General features: G+C 36.1%; 1 protein-coding gene across 7 annotated transcripts in view; it reads left to right on the top strand.

The window, feature by feature from the left end:
* The window catches only part of HELZ (helicase with zinc finger), a 150550-nt gene that overhangs the window by 74792 nt on the left and 59071 nt on the right, over window positions 1-16687 (top strand). For 6 of the 7 annotated variants that reach the window (XM_053911792.1, XM_053911793.2, XM_053911795.2 and 3 more), the window contains 5 exons: window positions 232-336; window positions 6157-6335; window positions 9334-9452; window positions 10601-10746; window positions 11939-12086. In XM_053911792.1, coding sequence (XP_053767767.1) covers window positions 232-336; window positions 6157-6335; window positions 9334-9452; window positions 10601-10746; window positions 11939-12086 — 697 coding nt within the window. The remainder of the gene's footprint in view (window positions 1-231; window positions 337-6156; window positions 6336-9333; window positions 9453-10600; window positions 10747-11938; window positions 12087-16687) is intronic. The other variant, XM_053911794.2, reaches the window with a different exon arrangement.

Below are 16687 nucleotides of genomic sequence, written 5' to 3'. Positions count from 1 at the left end.
ATGTAATTTAATTTATATGTTAGATTTAGTAATAATTTTAGGGATCTTATTTTCTTTATAGACTAAAGAGTAATATAATTTACTAAAAGCATTATTTAATAATATGATAGAGGTTACTGAGTAGGTTGAGGAAAATGTATGTTAAGATGGCCACTGCTTTTTTTTTTGGTATTATACTGCTTGAATAGTTTTGTGTTTTATCATTCTTTTTATTTGCACCATTTATTTCAGCAGGATTCTCATTTGCACCCATTCTAATAGTGCTGCTGATCTCTACATAAAGGATTATTTACATCCATATGTAGAAGCAGGCAATCCCCAGGCAAGACCTCTCAGGTATTTTTTAAGGCTTATTATGTATCTGTATCATACTTTATTATTCTTAAGAAAAGGTGTCTGTAAAGTGTTAGTAACTTCGAGAATACCAAAATCTTTAACTTTGTGTTGGCATTTGGAGGTTATGCCTTTTGAAGAAACCATTTAAATTAAGGAAAAATTGAAAAATCTTCAACCATTCACATCTTAAACATTAAGAGAAAGACATCCTTTTTTAAGTTTTGTATGTAAAACTGTTGTTATAGTCTGAGCTGATTTTGGTGTGTACCTCTAAAAGCTACTATGATGAAGTAATATAAATACGATTTACATAAAACTTGATTGAAACTCTAGCATATTTTGCATGGCAGAGTAGTCATGCAGTGGTAATTCTTTATGGAAATACGATTTTTGACTGTGATCATGCAGGTAATTTCATCAAAGCTGTACATTAGAGAAGCATGAAATTTTGAAGTGATTTCTGCAACAAAATGTAATTGACTGGTACTTATAACTTTTTGCTATCATTTAAGACACAGAGTGTCCAAGGAAATTTTAGGTTGGTATAGAAAGGTTCTTTCAGTGTATATGGATATAAAATGTAGTTAAATACAGGATTGTGGGGGAATAAAATCCTTTTCTTCAGAAAACAATAAAGAATCATTAAGTGGTTGTTTAGTATACCATTTGCTCTCATTGTTATATGAATTAATGTTTAGTTTTGCCATTTTACAAACTAATATATCATGCCCTGTGTTGTTCGAATACAGTTATTGTTTACAAATTAATTTCTAACCACACTTTTGAATCACAATTCACTAACTTTTTATTTGTTGAGCCTAGGTATGGAAAAATGAGATTTTGCTATTTAATTCTTTAATAATCATACCAAAGCCATTTCAGTGATTTTACATTTGCATTAAAAAAACAAGAGGCCCTGGCTGGGTGGCTCAATTGGTTGGAATATTGTCCCATACACGAAAAGGTTGTGGGTTCAGTTCCCACTCAGGGCACATACCTAAATTGTGGGTTTGGACCCCCCATCGGGGCACATACAGGAGGCAACTGATCGATGTCTGTCTGTCTGTCTCTCTCTCTTTCTTTTTCTTTCTGCCTCCCTTCCTCTCTCTCTAAAATCAACAAAACATATCCTTGGATAAGGATTAAAAAAAAAAAGAACAAAAGAGAAAAAACAGCGTGGCCTGTGAATACAGGTTATTATGTTATACTCTGTTTTCACTCTGGAAAACTAGAGCAGAAATAATTATTTTCAATATAAGCCAATTGTGTTTAATAACTAAAGATCACTTGTATATAATAAGTATAAATGAAAATGGGATATTTGCCAATGGATAAATTTATCAATAACTTTCTTCAGATTCTAATCTTTTTTAGCTCACAAGTGAAAATTGGATAACTAGTAGCATTTTTGCTATGTGTGTTCTTATTTTAACGGAGCTGTTTGTTTGCTCTGTTGTTGGTAGAGGTGTGCATGTGTGTTTGTTTGTGTTATGCAGGAACCATATTACGGTGTACTTGGCTTGGAAACAATGGAGGAAAGGCTTCTCGAATCCCGGTCCACCTAGCATAGGTCATTTGATATGTGGGGCAGTAGAGCTGTTGCTGATAATCATTAAAATCCATCATTTGACTAGCATTATGCTTAGCTTTCCCATGTAAAATTATGTTTTGGTGGTTATAACTCAACATGTAATGCATCTAAATATGTAGACTAAGTTATGTTCCAGTAGGGTTATATGTAGAGCCGTAAAGGCCCAAATTGAGAAACTTGCCCTCTAGCAGAAAAGCTCACCTCTCCACAAATCTCAAGAATGGTTCGTTCAGTCAAGACGGAAAAATATTTAAGTACATTTAAGTACAAATTTTACGTTATTTCATTTAGTAAATGGAATAAAATTAGAGAAGGCTTGACTTACCCAAATACTGTCTTTATGTGGCCTTACATTTTCACAGTAGTTTTTCTCTTCAGGACAGGTATTGCCTTGTGAATATATTTCCTTAGAGGATTAATGCATTGGAATGTTAGGATTTCTTAGTACCATCTGTTATTACATTAAATCAGTTCAATTTATAATTTTCCTAATGGACAATAAACTTGAGAGGCATGGGAGATGGAATAGTGAAAATTAGAATGGCTGAGCACTCCGGGGAGATTATCTTCACCTGAATCGTCCAGGATGCGGGGGGAAGAGCACAAGAAGGCACTAAGTGCCTGCGTATGACCCGGAAGATGTGGTGTCTGTATGGAGTAGGACTGATGAGGAGTTGTCTTTCTCACAGGATAGTGTAGAGCAAGCCCTGGTAAACGTGATAAAGTATTGAAGGAGTCATAAACATTAAATGGTTAATGCAATAACTATGTGTAAAAATGCAGTCTTGTGGTTAAAATGCAAAAAATTGTATTAGTTGCCAGGATTCAAGCTTAAAATATTTGGGGCGGAGGTTGTATAAACTATTTTAGATCACATTTAGTTTCAGTTCTTCTTACTTCCTTAGACGATTTTCAAGTGACAGAGAGAGGAGAGCACCGTTGCGTTCTCTGTACGGTCCTGAAGATCAGCGTGTCTGGTTCTGGCAGAGCTACCCTTTAGTGGATAGATACTGGGGAGAAAGTGAGCATTTACTGCTTTTAGGCAGAGAGAAGGCATTTCTTGTTTTATACAGATCTTTATGGAGACAGGTTTTCTGCTGGAATCAGGTCTTCCTGATTTGGTTGTATCTTAAGTAACAACCTTTTTTGAGGGCTTATTACATATGAATTCAATACATGAATAAAATTTTAGTGAATGAAAATTTTATATTACTAGAGAGTCTCCTCTATTAAGCATCATTATACTTCACGTGGGATATGTGGGTGGTTTGTTTCTAGAAATAAGTAAGTTATTTACCTGGTATTGTCTGTCACATTTTATACTCTGAGCCTATAAGTGCCGCTTGTCACTGTTAATTCTCTGATGTTGGAAGATGTTCTTGGATGTGCTTTAAGTACTCTTATAGACAGTGTCTACCTTAAGTGTTGCATAAAATAAAGTACCAAGAAAGTATTTAAATCTTTTTGAAGTCAGCACTAGAATATTATACTTTTATGGAAGTATAGACCTAATGATCAAACTTTGTATTACTAGCTTCAACATGAGGTAGCTTTCCAAGGTGATTCACAAAAAGTTAGTAGCGAGACTTAGAACTTTAATTTCTATTTTTTTTCCTTTGAGGAAGAAACAGTGCTTGAAGTTGAATTTAATGAATAATTTGAAAAATCACTTTTTCAATTTTACATGAAATGTTTATTTAAGAGAATATAGGAAAGAATAAAGAAGAAAATAAAAATGTTAACGCCATAAGCTGGAAATAAATACTACTAGCATTTTAGAGTTTAATGTCTAGTAATTTATATGTTTAAATAGACATACTTTAATTACTATAAATGGAATCATAGTTTATAAGTGATTTTTTTCAGGTAGTTGTTAAAATGAGATTTTTCATATATTTAAAAGTAAACTCTGCTTTGCTGATCTGAGTAACATTTAAAAAATAAACACCTAAAACATGTTTAAAATTTTTGCATCATTTAGAAGTGATATTGGTTATTTTCACCAAGTTTACATTTCTCCCTATCATAGTTATGTTTTAAAATTCATGTCTTTACTTTCCCCTATTACAATTTATATTTAGGGATGTTTATTAAATACTTTGTTTTCTTTTTTTAATTGTTTTGCTCAAAAGAAGACAGCCAGTTTTAAGTGTTTCATGGAGGGTTACAACACATTTCACAAGATCATGAGATTAGTTTTTGTACATTTGACGTTTGTCTACCTGTGAAATAGAGGAGACAAATATTAAATAAAGAGTTAGATAGGCATCCATGAGCTCAGAGGTAAGGCCTTGAGCGGAGAGAGAAAAATGTGAGTCATTAGGGTATTGAAGCCAAGGGCCTGGATGGGATTGTGAGGGGAGAGAACAGAGCTGCAGAAGAGGAGAGAGCCAAGGCTAAGACTTGAGGAGCCCTAACCTAGAGAGGGAGAGGGAAAGCAGGGGAGGGCTGAATTACGGAAGCTGAGGGAAGAGAGTGTTTCAAGGAGGGAGCAACCACAGAACTGGATGTGCTAATAATAAGTCAGGTAACTTGATGGGCCTGGAAAATGATTTAATGACACGCAACTGCATGTCCCTTGATTGGACCCCACACTCTCCCATTTTGACTGCTCCTTTCTGGTCTCTTCTACTGTTTCACTCTCCTTTTCCCAGGCTCTAAATGTTGGTGTGGTCCATCAGTCATTCTTCAACTGGTTTGTTTTTAATCTACACTTAATCTCCAGGTGATCTCATCTAAGTCTCAAGGTTTAAGTATTATTCCAATTGTGCATTTCTCGTCCCAGGCGTTCTCCTGATCTCCAAATTTGTATGTATCCCCTCCTTACCAGACATCTCTGTTTGGATGTCTACTACTGAGTATGTCCAAAACTGAATTCTCGGTTCCCACCCCATATCTGCTCCTCCCTTTCACCACCTTTGCAAACATTCCTGGCGTTCATTTAGCTTCAGAGGCATGGAATCACCCTTGCTCTTAAATTCTACATCTAATTTCTGTCAGCGTTACTCTCAAAATGTATATGGTGAATCGGACCGTTTTTACGTCTCCACTGTCACCACCCTTCCAAGCTACCATCTTTGTTGTCCAGACCCATACAGCAACATCTAACTGGTCTGCCTGCTTACGTGCTCTGCTCCTGCCTTTGTTCTAGTCAGTGGTGTGTTGCAGCCAGCTGTACTGGCTTGTGAGAGCCAATCATGTGTATGTCTTCCCAAGTTCATGTTCAGGGACATCATTTTGGTAGCTTGAAATTGGCCAAGGTTTTGGTAGCTTGAAACTGGTAATAGGTTTTATACCACGGAAATCAGCAAACTACAAGTCAATCCCACTGCAACCCCAGAGCTGGTTGTTCCGCATATACCAGCATACCACTGTCCAAATCCTACCCCCCCCCCCATGTGTTCTGTCCAGATAAACAAAGTGTTCTTCTAACAACATTAAGTCATGTCATATGACTGCCCTGTCAGAACTCTCTGCTGGCTTTCCATTAAATTTAAGTAACTCTGAAGCCCTTACGGCTGGCAGCTTGCGGGCCTGTGGTTTGCCTCTGTGCTGGAGCATAGTAGACACCCAGTTGATCTTTGTTATGTCCGTGGGTTAGAGGTGGGGGGCTGTGGAGAGATGGAAAGGTTGTTTCTGTACCATCTTAGTAATCTATTGCATGAGGTCTACTAATATTTTTCTTTTGCAATTAATAGAAGAGATCATATTTCTTAAGATTTTCTGATTGTCCAAAATTTATATTGATTTTTAAATTTCTAAAACATTAGATAGAGGTCTTTTTAAATATAGGTATAAAATATATTAAGTGAAATGTGACAACTTTTTAATTTGTTTTAAGTATGCAAGTCTGTTTTAAGTTAGCATAGATAATTTAAATAGAATAAGTATATTTTTCTAAGAATTTTCTAGGAAAAAGTAATCCCAAATGGGAATGCTTTGAACTTGAACTATAATGCTTATGAAACTGTGTGTCACTCTATTGTAAGACCCATATGAACACGAAAATTATTATATGTTTATTTGTGGTAGTGCATATGCTTTCTGTTTGAATCTTTTTTGGTAGGGGGAAGTCTGTTAAATTCTAATCCAGTAGAGTGTTAATGGTTATCAGATTCATTTGCTAATTTCCAGATATTGTAGTCTTAAATAATAATATCAATATTCTGATAATCAGTACTGGTAAGATCTAAATAAATACAAATAGGAAATATTGTCTTCTTTTATAGGGTATATTTCAGAAACCGCTGGGTAAAGACTGTTCACCCAGTTGTGCATCAGTACTGTTTGATCTCAAGCGCACATTCCACCTTTCAGATGCCACAGAAAGAAGATATTCTTAAGCACCGAGTGGTTGTTGTTACATTGAATACTTCCCAGTACCTCTGTCAGTTGGACCTTGAACCTGGTATGCTAACTCAGGACACAGATAGGGGGTCTCTTAATACTTAGGGCTTCTGCATTCAGTCTAGACTAGGGGTTGGCAAACTACAGCCGGTGGCCTGCTGTCTGTTTTTGTAAATAAAATTTTACTGGATGAAACGCAGCCATGCACATTTATTTACCTATTTGTTACCTATGGATGCCTTTTTCCTACAACAGCTTAGTTGAATAGTTGCAACAAGAATTGTGTGGCCAACGATACCTAAAATACCTGTTGTATATATTGTTTGGTCCTTTAAATAAAATTGTCAACCCCTAGTTTAGACATTTTAGTAACTGCTATTGTATTTATTCTCTAATTGATCAGATGGTATTTATTTACTGTTGATCATGTAAAAATTCAAATTTGGACAGCATTGGTGTTTTTTACAGTTTTCTCAAGTTTTTGTTTTAAAATACTTCTGTGTTATATAGTGTAGAGAGAAAAATCATGATAGGTTTTTTTTACATACTGTTGAGATTATTATAAGACAGAAACTATGTAAAATTTAACTAACGTTATGCAAAGTGCAGATATAAGGTGACAAATTCTGATAGACATGGCAGAACTCAACCATCAAAAAGTGGTGTCACTTCGTTCGTTGCTTTGGAAGAGTATTCATTCGTTACTGCCCTATTATAATTGTTGACATTGTTCAACACTTTTTTGCTCTCTCCTTTTGGAATTGCTTTCAGAGCCAGTGACAAATTCTTTTGAATATCCTGGAAGGTAGAGACTGTTCTGTTCACCTGGTACTCCTGGCACTTAGCCCAGGGTATAGGCACCTGGAGGCCCTTGATAAACCTCTCTTTATCTGAAATGACTGAATGGTAGCCAAACTTTCTTTTCTGAGGGTAGATTTAATTTTAGAAAAGCTTCAAAATATTTCTGAGACATGTCTTTCTGGCAAGTAGGATAGGTAAGGGATTAAACTGAGCAATAAACCTTAGGGGTAAAAAGATAAAAAAAAAAAGAGAGAGAGAGAGACATGCCTCTCAGTAATGAGACTTATTTTCTTGTGCGTGCAGCTCATAGCTGGCTGGTGAGGGCAGTTACAAAAGCAGAGTTTCAAAAATGTTTTGAACAGTGACTGCGTCATTGGAATGAGTTTTATTACCTCCCAACTGACTTCTTTGAATGGAACAGCACTTATTTGAAATGTAAATTTTGGTATGTTTATTTAACAATCAGTCTCATTACTTTATGATTATACTCTGCATATTTACCATATATAGTAAATACCCAAACCTCCCAAACAGTATGGTTTTGTGAGAAAGAGTAAAAAATAGCTTTGAAGAGCAAGGGTTCAGAAGAATACTTAATAGAAGTCGACTATGCTTTGTTCTGGGTGTTTATACTTTATTTCATTTCATTCTCACAACAACTCTGTGGAGGGTTATTTTACAGACCAGAAAACCAAGGCTCAGGCTAAATCAGTTTGATTAATTCAAGTTACCTTTACTAGTTTAAGCAATAGGTATGATACTTTCATGATTTATCCAGTTCCCAATTCAAGCCTAGCTCCATTTAATTAAAATATTATCTAATGAAAACAGTAGATTTTTTCACTAGCCTCAGCTCTTTTTCCAGTTTAATTCTGTGTTTATGTAATCATCTTTCTTTATTAGTCTTTGGGACAAAAAGCACAAATTCTCTCAACAGGGAGAAAAATGAATGTGTCCAAATCTTTCTTGGGCCACTGTGGGTAAATAGACAACAGTTATTAATACTCGTGCTGTCAGCCGTAGCTATTGGTTTAAATGGAGGATGTGGAGCATTATTACTGCCGTGCAGTAAGCTTCAGAAAGTTTCCCACCTATAAACAAGTCTCCTTAGAAGGTTGTATGAACAAATTGTTTGGAACTGGTTGATATTTATAGAAATAGGGATGGAAATAGAGGCTAGGTTCTTAGGCCAACTCACAGTAGGCTCATTAATTCAGAGAGTTTTATAACTCATCATTTTGTTGAGAAACTCCTTTGTGTTCTTTGCTATGTTAGTAAAAAGAAGGCCCCCTTCCTACATCTCCACATTGAAATAGCAGGGAGATTTTTGCCTCTTTCCCCCTTTAAGGGGCAAAGGGGCTTTTCTTCTTTTCTGTACATTCCTGTACACAGATTTCTGTACCCCAGTATGAGTGGCAGCAGCAACCAGGATGTAGGATGCTTCCTACCATAGATGTTTGCATCTGGGGACTTTTGAAAAGGAACATTTTTGATATTTAGTAGGGGTTCCCCCTCCCCAGACTGGTGATTTTTTTCAGGGTAAGGTCTTAGACAAAAAAAAAATTATAAATATTTTAATGTGTATACAGGGTGGGTCAAAAGTAGGTTTACAGTTGTTTGTATGGAAAATAATATAATAATTAATAAATAATAATATAAGGATAAATTGTGCTTCCTGTATTCACATTGTAACCTATTTTTGTCTCTATACACACACACATACACACAAAAAAATAAACCTAAATAATTAAAGCAGTGAATATGCTGATAATAACCTTGGATTTCAAAGTTGGACTATAACTTTCTCCTTTATATTAGATTTTGGGTATTGTCTTTATTTTAATGTCTAATATGTATATTTAGGTTAAAGTTACTTACAAACTACTATTGCTTTATTTTTAGTATTTCACCAAATACATAGTGAAAGGAGTTTGGTCCGTCCTATCAATGTTTAGTTGACAGCCCTTCTTTTTGGTGGAAAACCGATATCTGGTACTTTAAAAATATTTTTAAATGTAACGATTCAATTAGTCTTGGGGACTTTAAACCAGGTGCCATTTATGTATCTATTATTGGGTAAAATAGTTACTCCTTTTAACCTCTAATATTTAAATTGATGATTGCCATTAAAAGTACAACTCTTAAATTAGCACACTAAACTCTTTCCTTAGCAGAAATGAAAAAAAAAACCCAACCCACTACTGTGACCTTTACTGTTGCTTTAATATGCCTTACTGTGTCTACACTGTAATTTGTAGGGTTTTTTACGCACATTCTGTTAGATGAAGCTGCCCAGGCCATGGAGTGTGAAACCATTATGCCTCTAGCATTAGCAACTAAAAACACTCGGATTGTCCTGGCTGGTGACCACATGCAGGTGAGTGCCCTCTGTGTCATCGCATTGAAAGGAACTTTGAATTATATTTGACTTGTAATATTCTGTTTTTGAAAACATCCTTTGAATTATGCCACGTGTTGTAGTTCAAGCATTTTAAATATTTCTCTACTAATGGTGAAAAACACTGGCATTTCTGAAGGAAAATGACTGGCCCACTACTTTTTTTCCTTCTTTGGATAAGAGAGTGGCATTGAATGAGTCTGTCAGTGTTTGACAGCATTTTCATGTTTGTTAATTTGAAGTTCAGTTCTCTAGAGTATAGATATTTGATTCTTACTTTTTTTTAATAAAGCAAATTTAAATTAAAAAAAATTTTTTTTACACTTCCCCAAGTTGTGTTCTAACATTTGTTTTCCTTAAAGGTTAAACTTTTGCTATCATAAGAAATAAAGTGCTTAATTAAAAATACTGGTCAGAGTTTCAAAACATGTCTGATTTTGTGTATTTGCATACCTGTGCATGAAAGAGAAATATAATTTTTCTATTAAAATCTGTTTTATAAATCTCTTCTGCTATAGTTAAGATTAAACCTACATAGTATTGTAGCTGTCAAGATGTCCAGGAAAGAATTGACTGTGCAGAGGAATAAATTTTGTTTTTGTTTCTTGGCAAAAAGTAGTTTAATTTTGTTCTTTATCTGTCAGAGATGTAATCAAGAATGGCTCGTTGTACTTTGTTATGAGAAAAAGAAGGTTATTTTTGCTAATTGTTAAAAATAATTTATTGATGGGCAAAATATCCTACCAGTTTACCATTTTAAATAGTTGATCAATTTTAGTGAAATAACTAACTTACTGACTCCCTCTGATGTAATGGGTTACATTCCTGAAATTACTGGATAGTAGCTATTTATTATGTTGGAGGAGCCCTTTATTAACCTGTGTGTAGAAACTCAACGTCAGTGTTGGTAGAGTGGAATGAAAAGTTAGAAATTTTAGCCTAGGTCTTCATGGTAGTGAAGTTGCTCATAGAAAATACTTTTGATTCTGCTTATTCTGGCATTCAGCATGTTGAGGTTTTCAGTACATCGGAAGTTTCAGCATATAGTAGATTCTTTAATGAGTAGATTAAAAAAAATACTATTTGTATATTAAATTAAATTTTCTCTGTATGTTTGTCTGTTACAGCTCAGTCCTTTTGTTTACAGCGAGTTTGCCAGGGAAAGAAACCTTCATGTTTCGTTACTGGATCGGCTCTATGAGCATTACCCTGCCGAGTTTCCGTGTAGGATCCTCCTCTGTGAAAACTACCGCTCCCACGAAGCGATCATCAAGTAGGTGTGAACTGCCCTCTGTCTCACCCTTCCTGTGGTCTGGTGGGAAGGGACTCCGAACAGCACTGTTTCTAGGCCCACATTAGTCCCAGCAGAGCTATACGGAGTCTCTAGTGTTGCAAGTTATGTTTACTTTTATGTTTGTAAAAGACACCTTCAAAAGTCAGCTGTAATTTTTCACAGAATAAGGCAACTCCGGAAACTAAAACTTTAGGCTTTACTAGCTATGATACATTTTTCCGTGACTGAATATGTAGTATACATGATGTAATAAACAAGTATCTAGACAAATTAAATAATAGCTTGCTTACTGTGTCTGTATTATACAAGGTAATCTGTTAGAACAGAAAGTAAGGAAGGAAAACCGTGAAGCTTAGTAATAAAGTTTTTAAAGGATTCTATTAAATATAGTATGCATCCATAAAAGTAAAAAATATTGTGACACCTCAATGAATAGTCATAAACTGGACACACCCATGTAACTGGCATCCAGAACATTACCAGAACTCTGGGAAGCCCCTACTTCCACGAAAAGCTTATACCATTTTAAAGTTTAGTATCATTTAATAATGTTGACTATATCAGTCACGTGAAAACAATTTTTAGGTTTCTCTGAAAGCAATAGGATAGATGTAACAATTTAGATTTAACTGTGGTTTTATTAATATCTCAACGTGTGATCCTCTTTCATTGTTGCCAGTCATTTGCTGCAGTCAGTGATGAATCAAGTACTAGATACTGTCTTCATCAGCAAATAGTATTCATTTTATTGTTGAAGACTTGAGTGTCCTTCATTTGTGTGTATTCAGTATCTGTATATCCTTGTTTGCATGTGTATGGTGTCCATATAGAATAAAATGTATTTACTGAGAAAACATACTGGCTAGCTAGCACATTTCCTCATAGAGCGAGATTCTCATCTGGTATTGAACTGTCATCACTTCTTCTTTTTCTCTCTGTATTCTGGCCTACCTGAATCAGTTGATTGAGCAGTGGTGTATCAGGAGCCTACTCTGAAGTTATTGCTGTAATTTTGGAGAAAAGCTTGGCCTCATTGGTATTAGATGCTTGGATCGAAATTAATCATGGACATAAAGCAACATTATTAGAATTGACTCTTTTTTTTTTATGGGTGAACTTAATTTTGATGAGACATTACTCTTTATTTATTTATTTTGGTCTTTTTCTGCAGTTACACCTCTGAGCTCTTCTATGAGGGCAAACTGATGGCCAGTGGAAAGCAACCAGCACACAAGGATTTCTATCCACTAACTTTCTTTACAGCACGAGGGGAAGATGTGCAAGAGAAAAACAGCACAGCTTTTTATAACAATGCGGAGGTACCTTAGTTCTTTCTCAAATTGCTAATATTATGCAATCGCATAGTCTGGTCTTCTTGAGCATTATTTAAAATTTTGGGTTGACATCTTATTGTGTGTTGACTTCATTTACGTGGAAATAGTATGTACAATTTATTCTTGTATGACTGATTTATTAACATGAATCTCCTGTGGGAAACAAAAACTTTGATTTACATTTTGTCTTATGATAAAATATAAAATATATGCGTTCATTCAAAAGAAAAGCTAGTGTTATTTTTTATAGATCATTGTTTTAGCCCTCTAAAATAGACTGTGATTACATTTTATAGTGCGTACGCAAATGAGGTACCATTTCCAGTGAGTAAGACTTGAATTGCAGACAGAATCCTGGGCTCCAGAGAGATCACAGACTGGAGTGATGATGCTGCTAACCCATGGTGTGCTACGGCTTGCGTGGTCCCCTTACAGTTGGACTTGTTAGTTTTTGAGAGAATGTGAGCAGCATGAGGGCTTAGATCAGCGGCAGATAAAACCCTGGGGATGTCTTTAGGAAGACTTCCTAATGGGCCAGAGACCCTTTGGATAAGTTCTGGTCATCACAGCGAGTGGAGGTTTTGGACTTCAGGAGACCTGGGGGTAGGGATGTGCACGGTTGGTCACTGGGGCAATGGTTCTTTTTTGCAGGGGGATGGGGGAGTATGGTTCTTGATCTGTCATATCAGGCTTCCTTTGTTCTTGAATCCTATGCTTTACTCATTTTATTTTCAAAGAGATGGCTTTTATTATGTAATAGTAATTCAGTTTTCCTTTAAAAAATTGATTAGAGGCCTGTAGTTAGAAGTTAGTACAAGAAAATCAATAGTACCCACTTGATAAAATTCTAGCCAAAAGCAAAGAAGCTTGACATTTTAGTTAGTCTGTGTCATTTAATTTTAAGAAAAGGCAAACTTGTCTTTAAATGTTTGAATATTGACAAATAACTCTAGGTTCTCCTGTATTACTTTACACTCAGGTTGGACACCACTGGCCTGGAAACTAGGAAAGCAGCCATGGTGGGGGTAGTGCTGACAGGGAGAGGCAGGCCTGAAATCCAGAAGGCATGGTGGCCTTGCTGTGACCCCAGGGTCGGCGCTGTGACCCTGAGGGGATTGGTGAGCCACGCCAGGGGCCCAGCTTCTCAGCCTGGGCTGCTCGTTCCTTCGTGGTGACACAGTGTGTTTCCCAGGAAGCCATCATTCTAGATTGTCAATGTTACTAATTTTTTGGGTGGGGAGAGAAATGTTTTCACATTTAAAACACAATGATAAGAGTTGTGTGAATTTTAAATATTAAACACGTAACTTTAGAGAAATTTGAAACTACCTTACACTTCATCACCGAGCACGGCCGTTCAGTCGCTCTCCTCAGCCCCGTGAGCCCTTCCAGGGAAAATGGTGAGGCGCACTGCCCCAGGGGCTCTTTGTGCAGGGGGTCTGCAAGGGGCAAAACCGGCCAGCTCTCTGGCGCTGATAGAGGGGTGTAGGTATTGTTTGGGCTGGGAGTAGATACGCCTTGGTTTATAGGCAAGATCTGCCGAATTTTGAGTGCCATTGTAGACATGTTTGGACAGTAAAATGTTTTTAGAAGCCCTGGACTTACCTTGAGAGTAGACCATTTAGAGGTGACACTCAGATTCGTTTTGTGTTCTAGAGCAGTGATTTTCAACCTTCGTCATCTCGTGGCCTGTATAAACTAATGACTCAAATTCTGCAGGACAGCAAAACAAATTTTTTTTGGCTAATCTAAAAACAATAGTTACAATTTTGATTCACAATGGACAGATGTATTGGCTGTTGTCATTTTTGAATTTGACAATTTAAGGGAAAAGAGGTTGGTGCTCCTGACTAAACAGTCAAGTATTGCGTGCTTTAAAATGCTTGCGGCGCACCTGCCCGCCGCAGCACATCTGCTGCAAATTCCTGATCGGGAGCGATGAGGTTGTTTTCTGTTATTAAAGTTCTGATTAAAATTCAGGAGGACATTATGAGATTTAAGAATGGTTTTGATTTCATTATTATGAAAATAGTTTAGTCTCACACAGACTTACAATCATAAGGAACTTAGAACAGAGAATGAAATTAAAAAGTAAAACGAAAGAACCTGAAGCTGAATACTCATAGCACTTCTGCTGTGTATATAATTGTCCTTTGTTTAGGGAACATGCATTTTATTTTGTATCGTGTGTTTGTCACCTGAATTTGTGTCTTTCACGTGCTTAACATGGTGCAGTGAGAAAGAGAGAGAGAGAGAGGTCATCCTTTTTTTCCCTTGATTCTGACTAGACTCAGCCCACTGTAATGAAACAGTCTCAGTTATGATGCCAAATTGCAGGGGGCGGGAGGAACAGAATTTAAATACTAAGCACCAAGACTCAATTCTTAACCTTGAGAAATTCAGTGTGAAGAGAGGAGCTGTGGAAACAAGTAAGTAGGGTAGAATAAGTGAGAAGCAGACAGAGTTGTACAGATAAAACGAGTGAGTCCGCCAGGTGCGATGGAACCTGTGGCAGAGAGAAAACATGGTTTCTGCCTCCTATGTACTGGTACCCTGTAGTTCATTGTACATACATTTATGATCGTTATATCTTCCAGGTGGGTTGACCTTTTTGTCATAAAATGCCCCCTTTTGTCTCCGATAACATTTTTTGGGTTTTAAAGTTAATTCGTCTAATATTCATTGGTATGGCTACTCCAGCTAACTTACAGTTTCTCTTTGTATGGCATATTTTTTCCATCCTTTTACTTTCATTCTTTTATTTCTGCCTTTGAATCTAAAGAAAATCTGTAGACCACATCATTGCATCGTGTTTTTATGTTTCTTATTTTAAACCTAGTCTAAAAATAACTGCCTTTTGATTGAAACGTCTGATTTATTTACATTTAATGAAATGGTTGGTGTTACCTCACTGCCTTTCGCTTTTTGTTTTCTACGTCTTGTGTTTTTTGACCCTTTGTTTCTCCTTTACTACCACTGTTTGCATTAAGTGCATTTTTCTAGTGTCACATTTTAATTCCTTTAGTTATTATTAACTATTTTTTTGAGTAGTTTTCTTAGTGGTTTCTCTAGGGCTTACAGTATACATCTTAACTTACTAGAATCAACTTCAGATTTAAAGTAACTGAATTCCTTTATTTAAAAACAAGATTTTATTTATTTACTTTTAGAGATAGGGGGAGGGAGGGAGAAAGAGAGGGGGAGAAACATCAATTAGTTGCCTCTCGCATGCCCTCCACCAGGGACCTGGCCTGCAACCCAGGCATGTGCCCTGGGAATTGAACTGGCGACCTTTTGCTTTGTGGGACAGCGCCCAGCCCACTGAGCAACATTGGTCAGAGCTAAACTAACCTAATTCCAATGTGATATGGAAAGTTTACTTCCACATTTATCTATTCCTTCTTTTCCTTTTTTGTGCTCTTACTGCTTTTTATAATACATGTATCTCAGCAGTATAATGTAGTTATATAATTTTATGCCTTTTAAGGATTCTGAGAGAAGGAAAGTGGCAAGCACATATTTATAGAGTTTGCTGTATTAACCTTCTTATTTACTCTTTCTGGTTACCTTCACTTCTTTCTATAGATTTGAGTTACCATCTGGTGTCAGTTTTCACTCACCTCCTTTGTGTTCTTATTGCCAAATATGTTACATTTCTATATGTTGTAGACTAACAATAATTGTGTACATGTTATTTTATGCAATGTTATTTAAATCTGTTAAGACTAATAAGGCGAAGAAATATACTGTTATACTGTCTTTTATAATTAATTACATATTACCTTTAGCAGTGTGCTTTGTTTGTGTGGATTTGAATTACTGTCTGATGTCACTTGCTTTCAGCCTGAACTTCCTTTAGTATTTTCTTTTTTTTTTTTTTAATTGTTGTTCAAGTACAGTTGTTTCCATTTCCCCCCACCACTTCCCCTCCTTTAGTATTTCTTTTAAGGCTGGTCTGCTAGTAAGGAATGCCTTTAGTTTTTGTTTAACTCTGAACATCTTTATTTTATTTTATTGTTTATTTTTTACTTATTTATTTTTTAATTGAATTTTTATTTATTTATCCATTTATTTTTAATCCTCATCTGAGGATATGTTCTTTGATTTTAGAGAGAGAGGGAGGGAGAGGCAGAGACAGAGGCATAAACATTGGTGCGAGAGAGATAGATCAATTGGTTGACTCCTATACATGTCCCAAGTGGGGATCGAACCCACAACCTAGGTGTGTGCCCTGACCAGGAATCAAACCCAGCACCTTTTGGTGTGCCAGAGGATGCTCTAACCAACTGAGCTGCCTGGCCAGGGCGGGAACATCTTTATTTCGTCCTCGTTACTTGACAGGTAGTTTTGCTGCATATTAGATTATTGGTGAGTTCTTTCTCTCAGCACATTGAAATGCGCTTTCCCGCTGCTTTGTTGCCTTCAGTGTTTCTAATGAGAAGTTACCTGTTAATCTTACTGGACTTCCTTTATAAGTGATAAGTTTTTTTTATTTCGCTGTTTTCAAGATGTTATTTTTGTCTTAGACTTCCAGCATGTTGACTATAATGTTTCTGGGTTTGGATCTCCTTGAAGTCATTTTACTT

This window comes from Desmodus rotundus, chromosome 9 (genome assembly GCF_022682495.2).
Source record: "Desmodus rotundus isolate HL8 chromosome 9, HLdesRot8A.1, whole genome shotgun sequence".
Taxonomy (NCBI): Eukaryota; Metazoa; Chordata; class Mammalia; order Chiroptera; family Phyllostomidae; genus Desmodus; species Desmodus rotundus.
The sequence above is the reverse complement of the archived record's forward strand: the minus strand, read 5'-3'. Positions and strand labels throughout refer to the sequence as shown.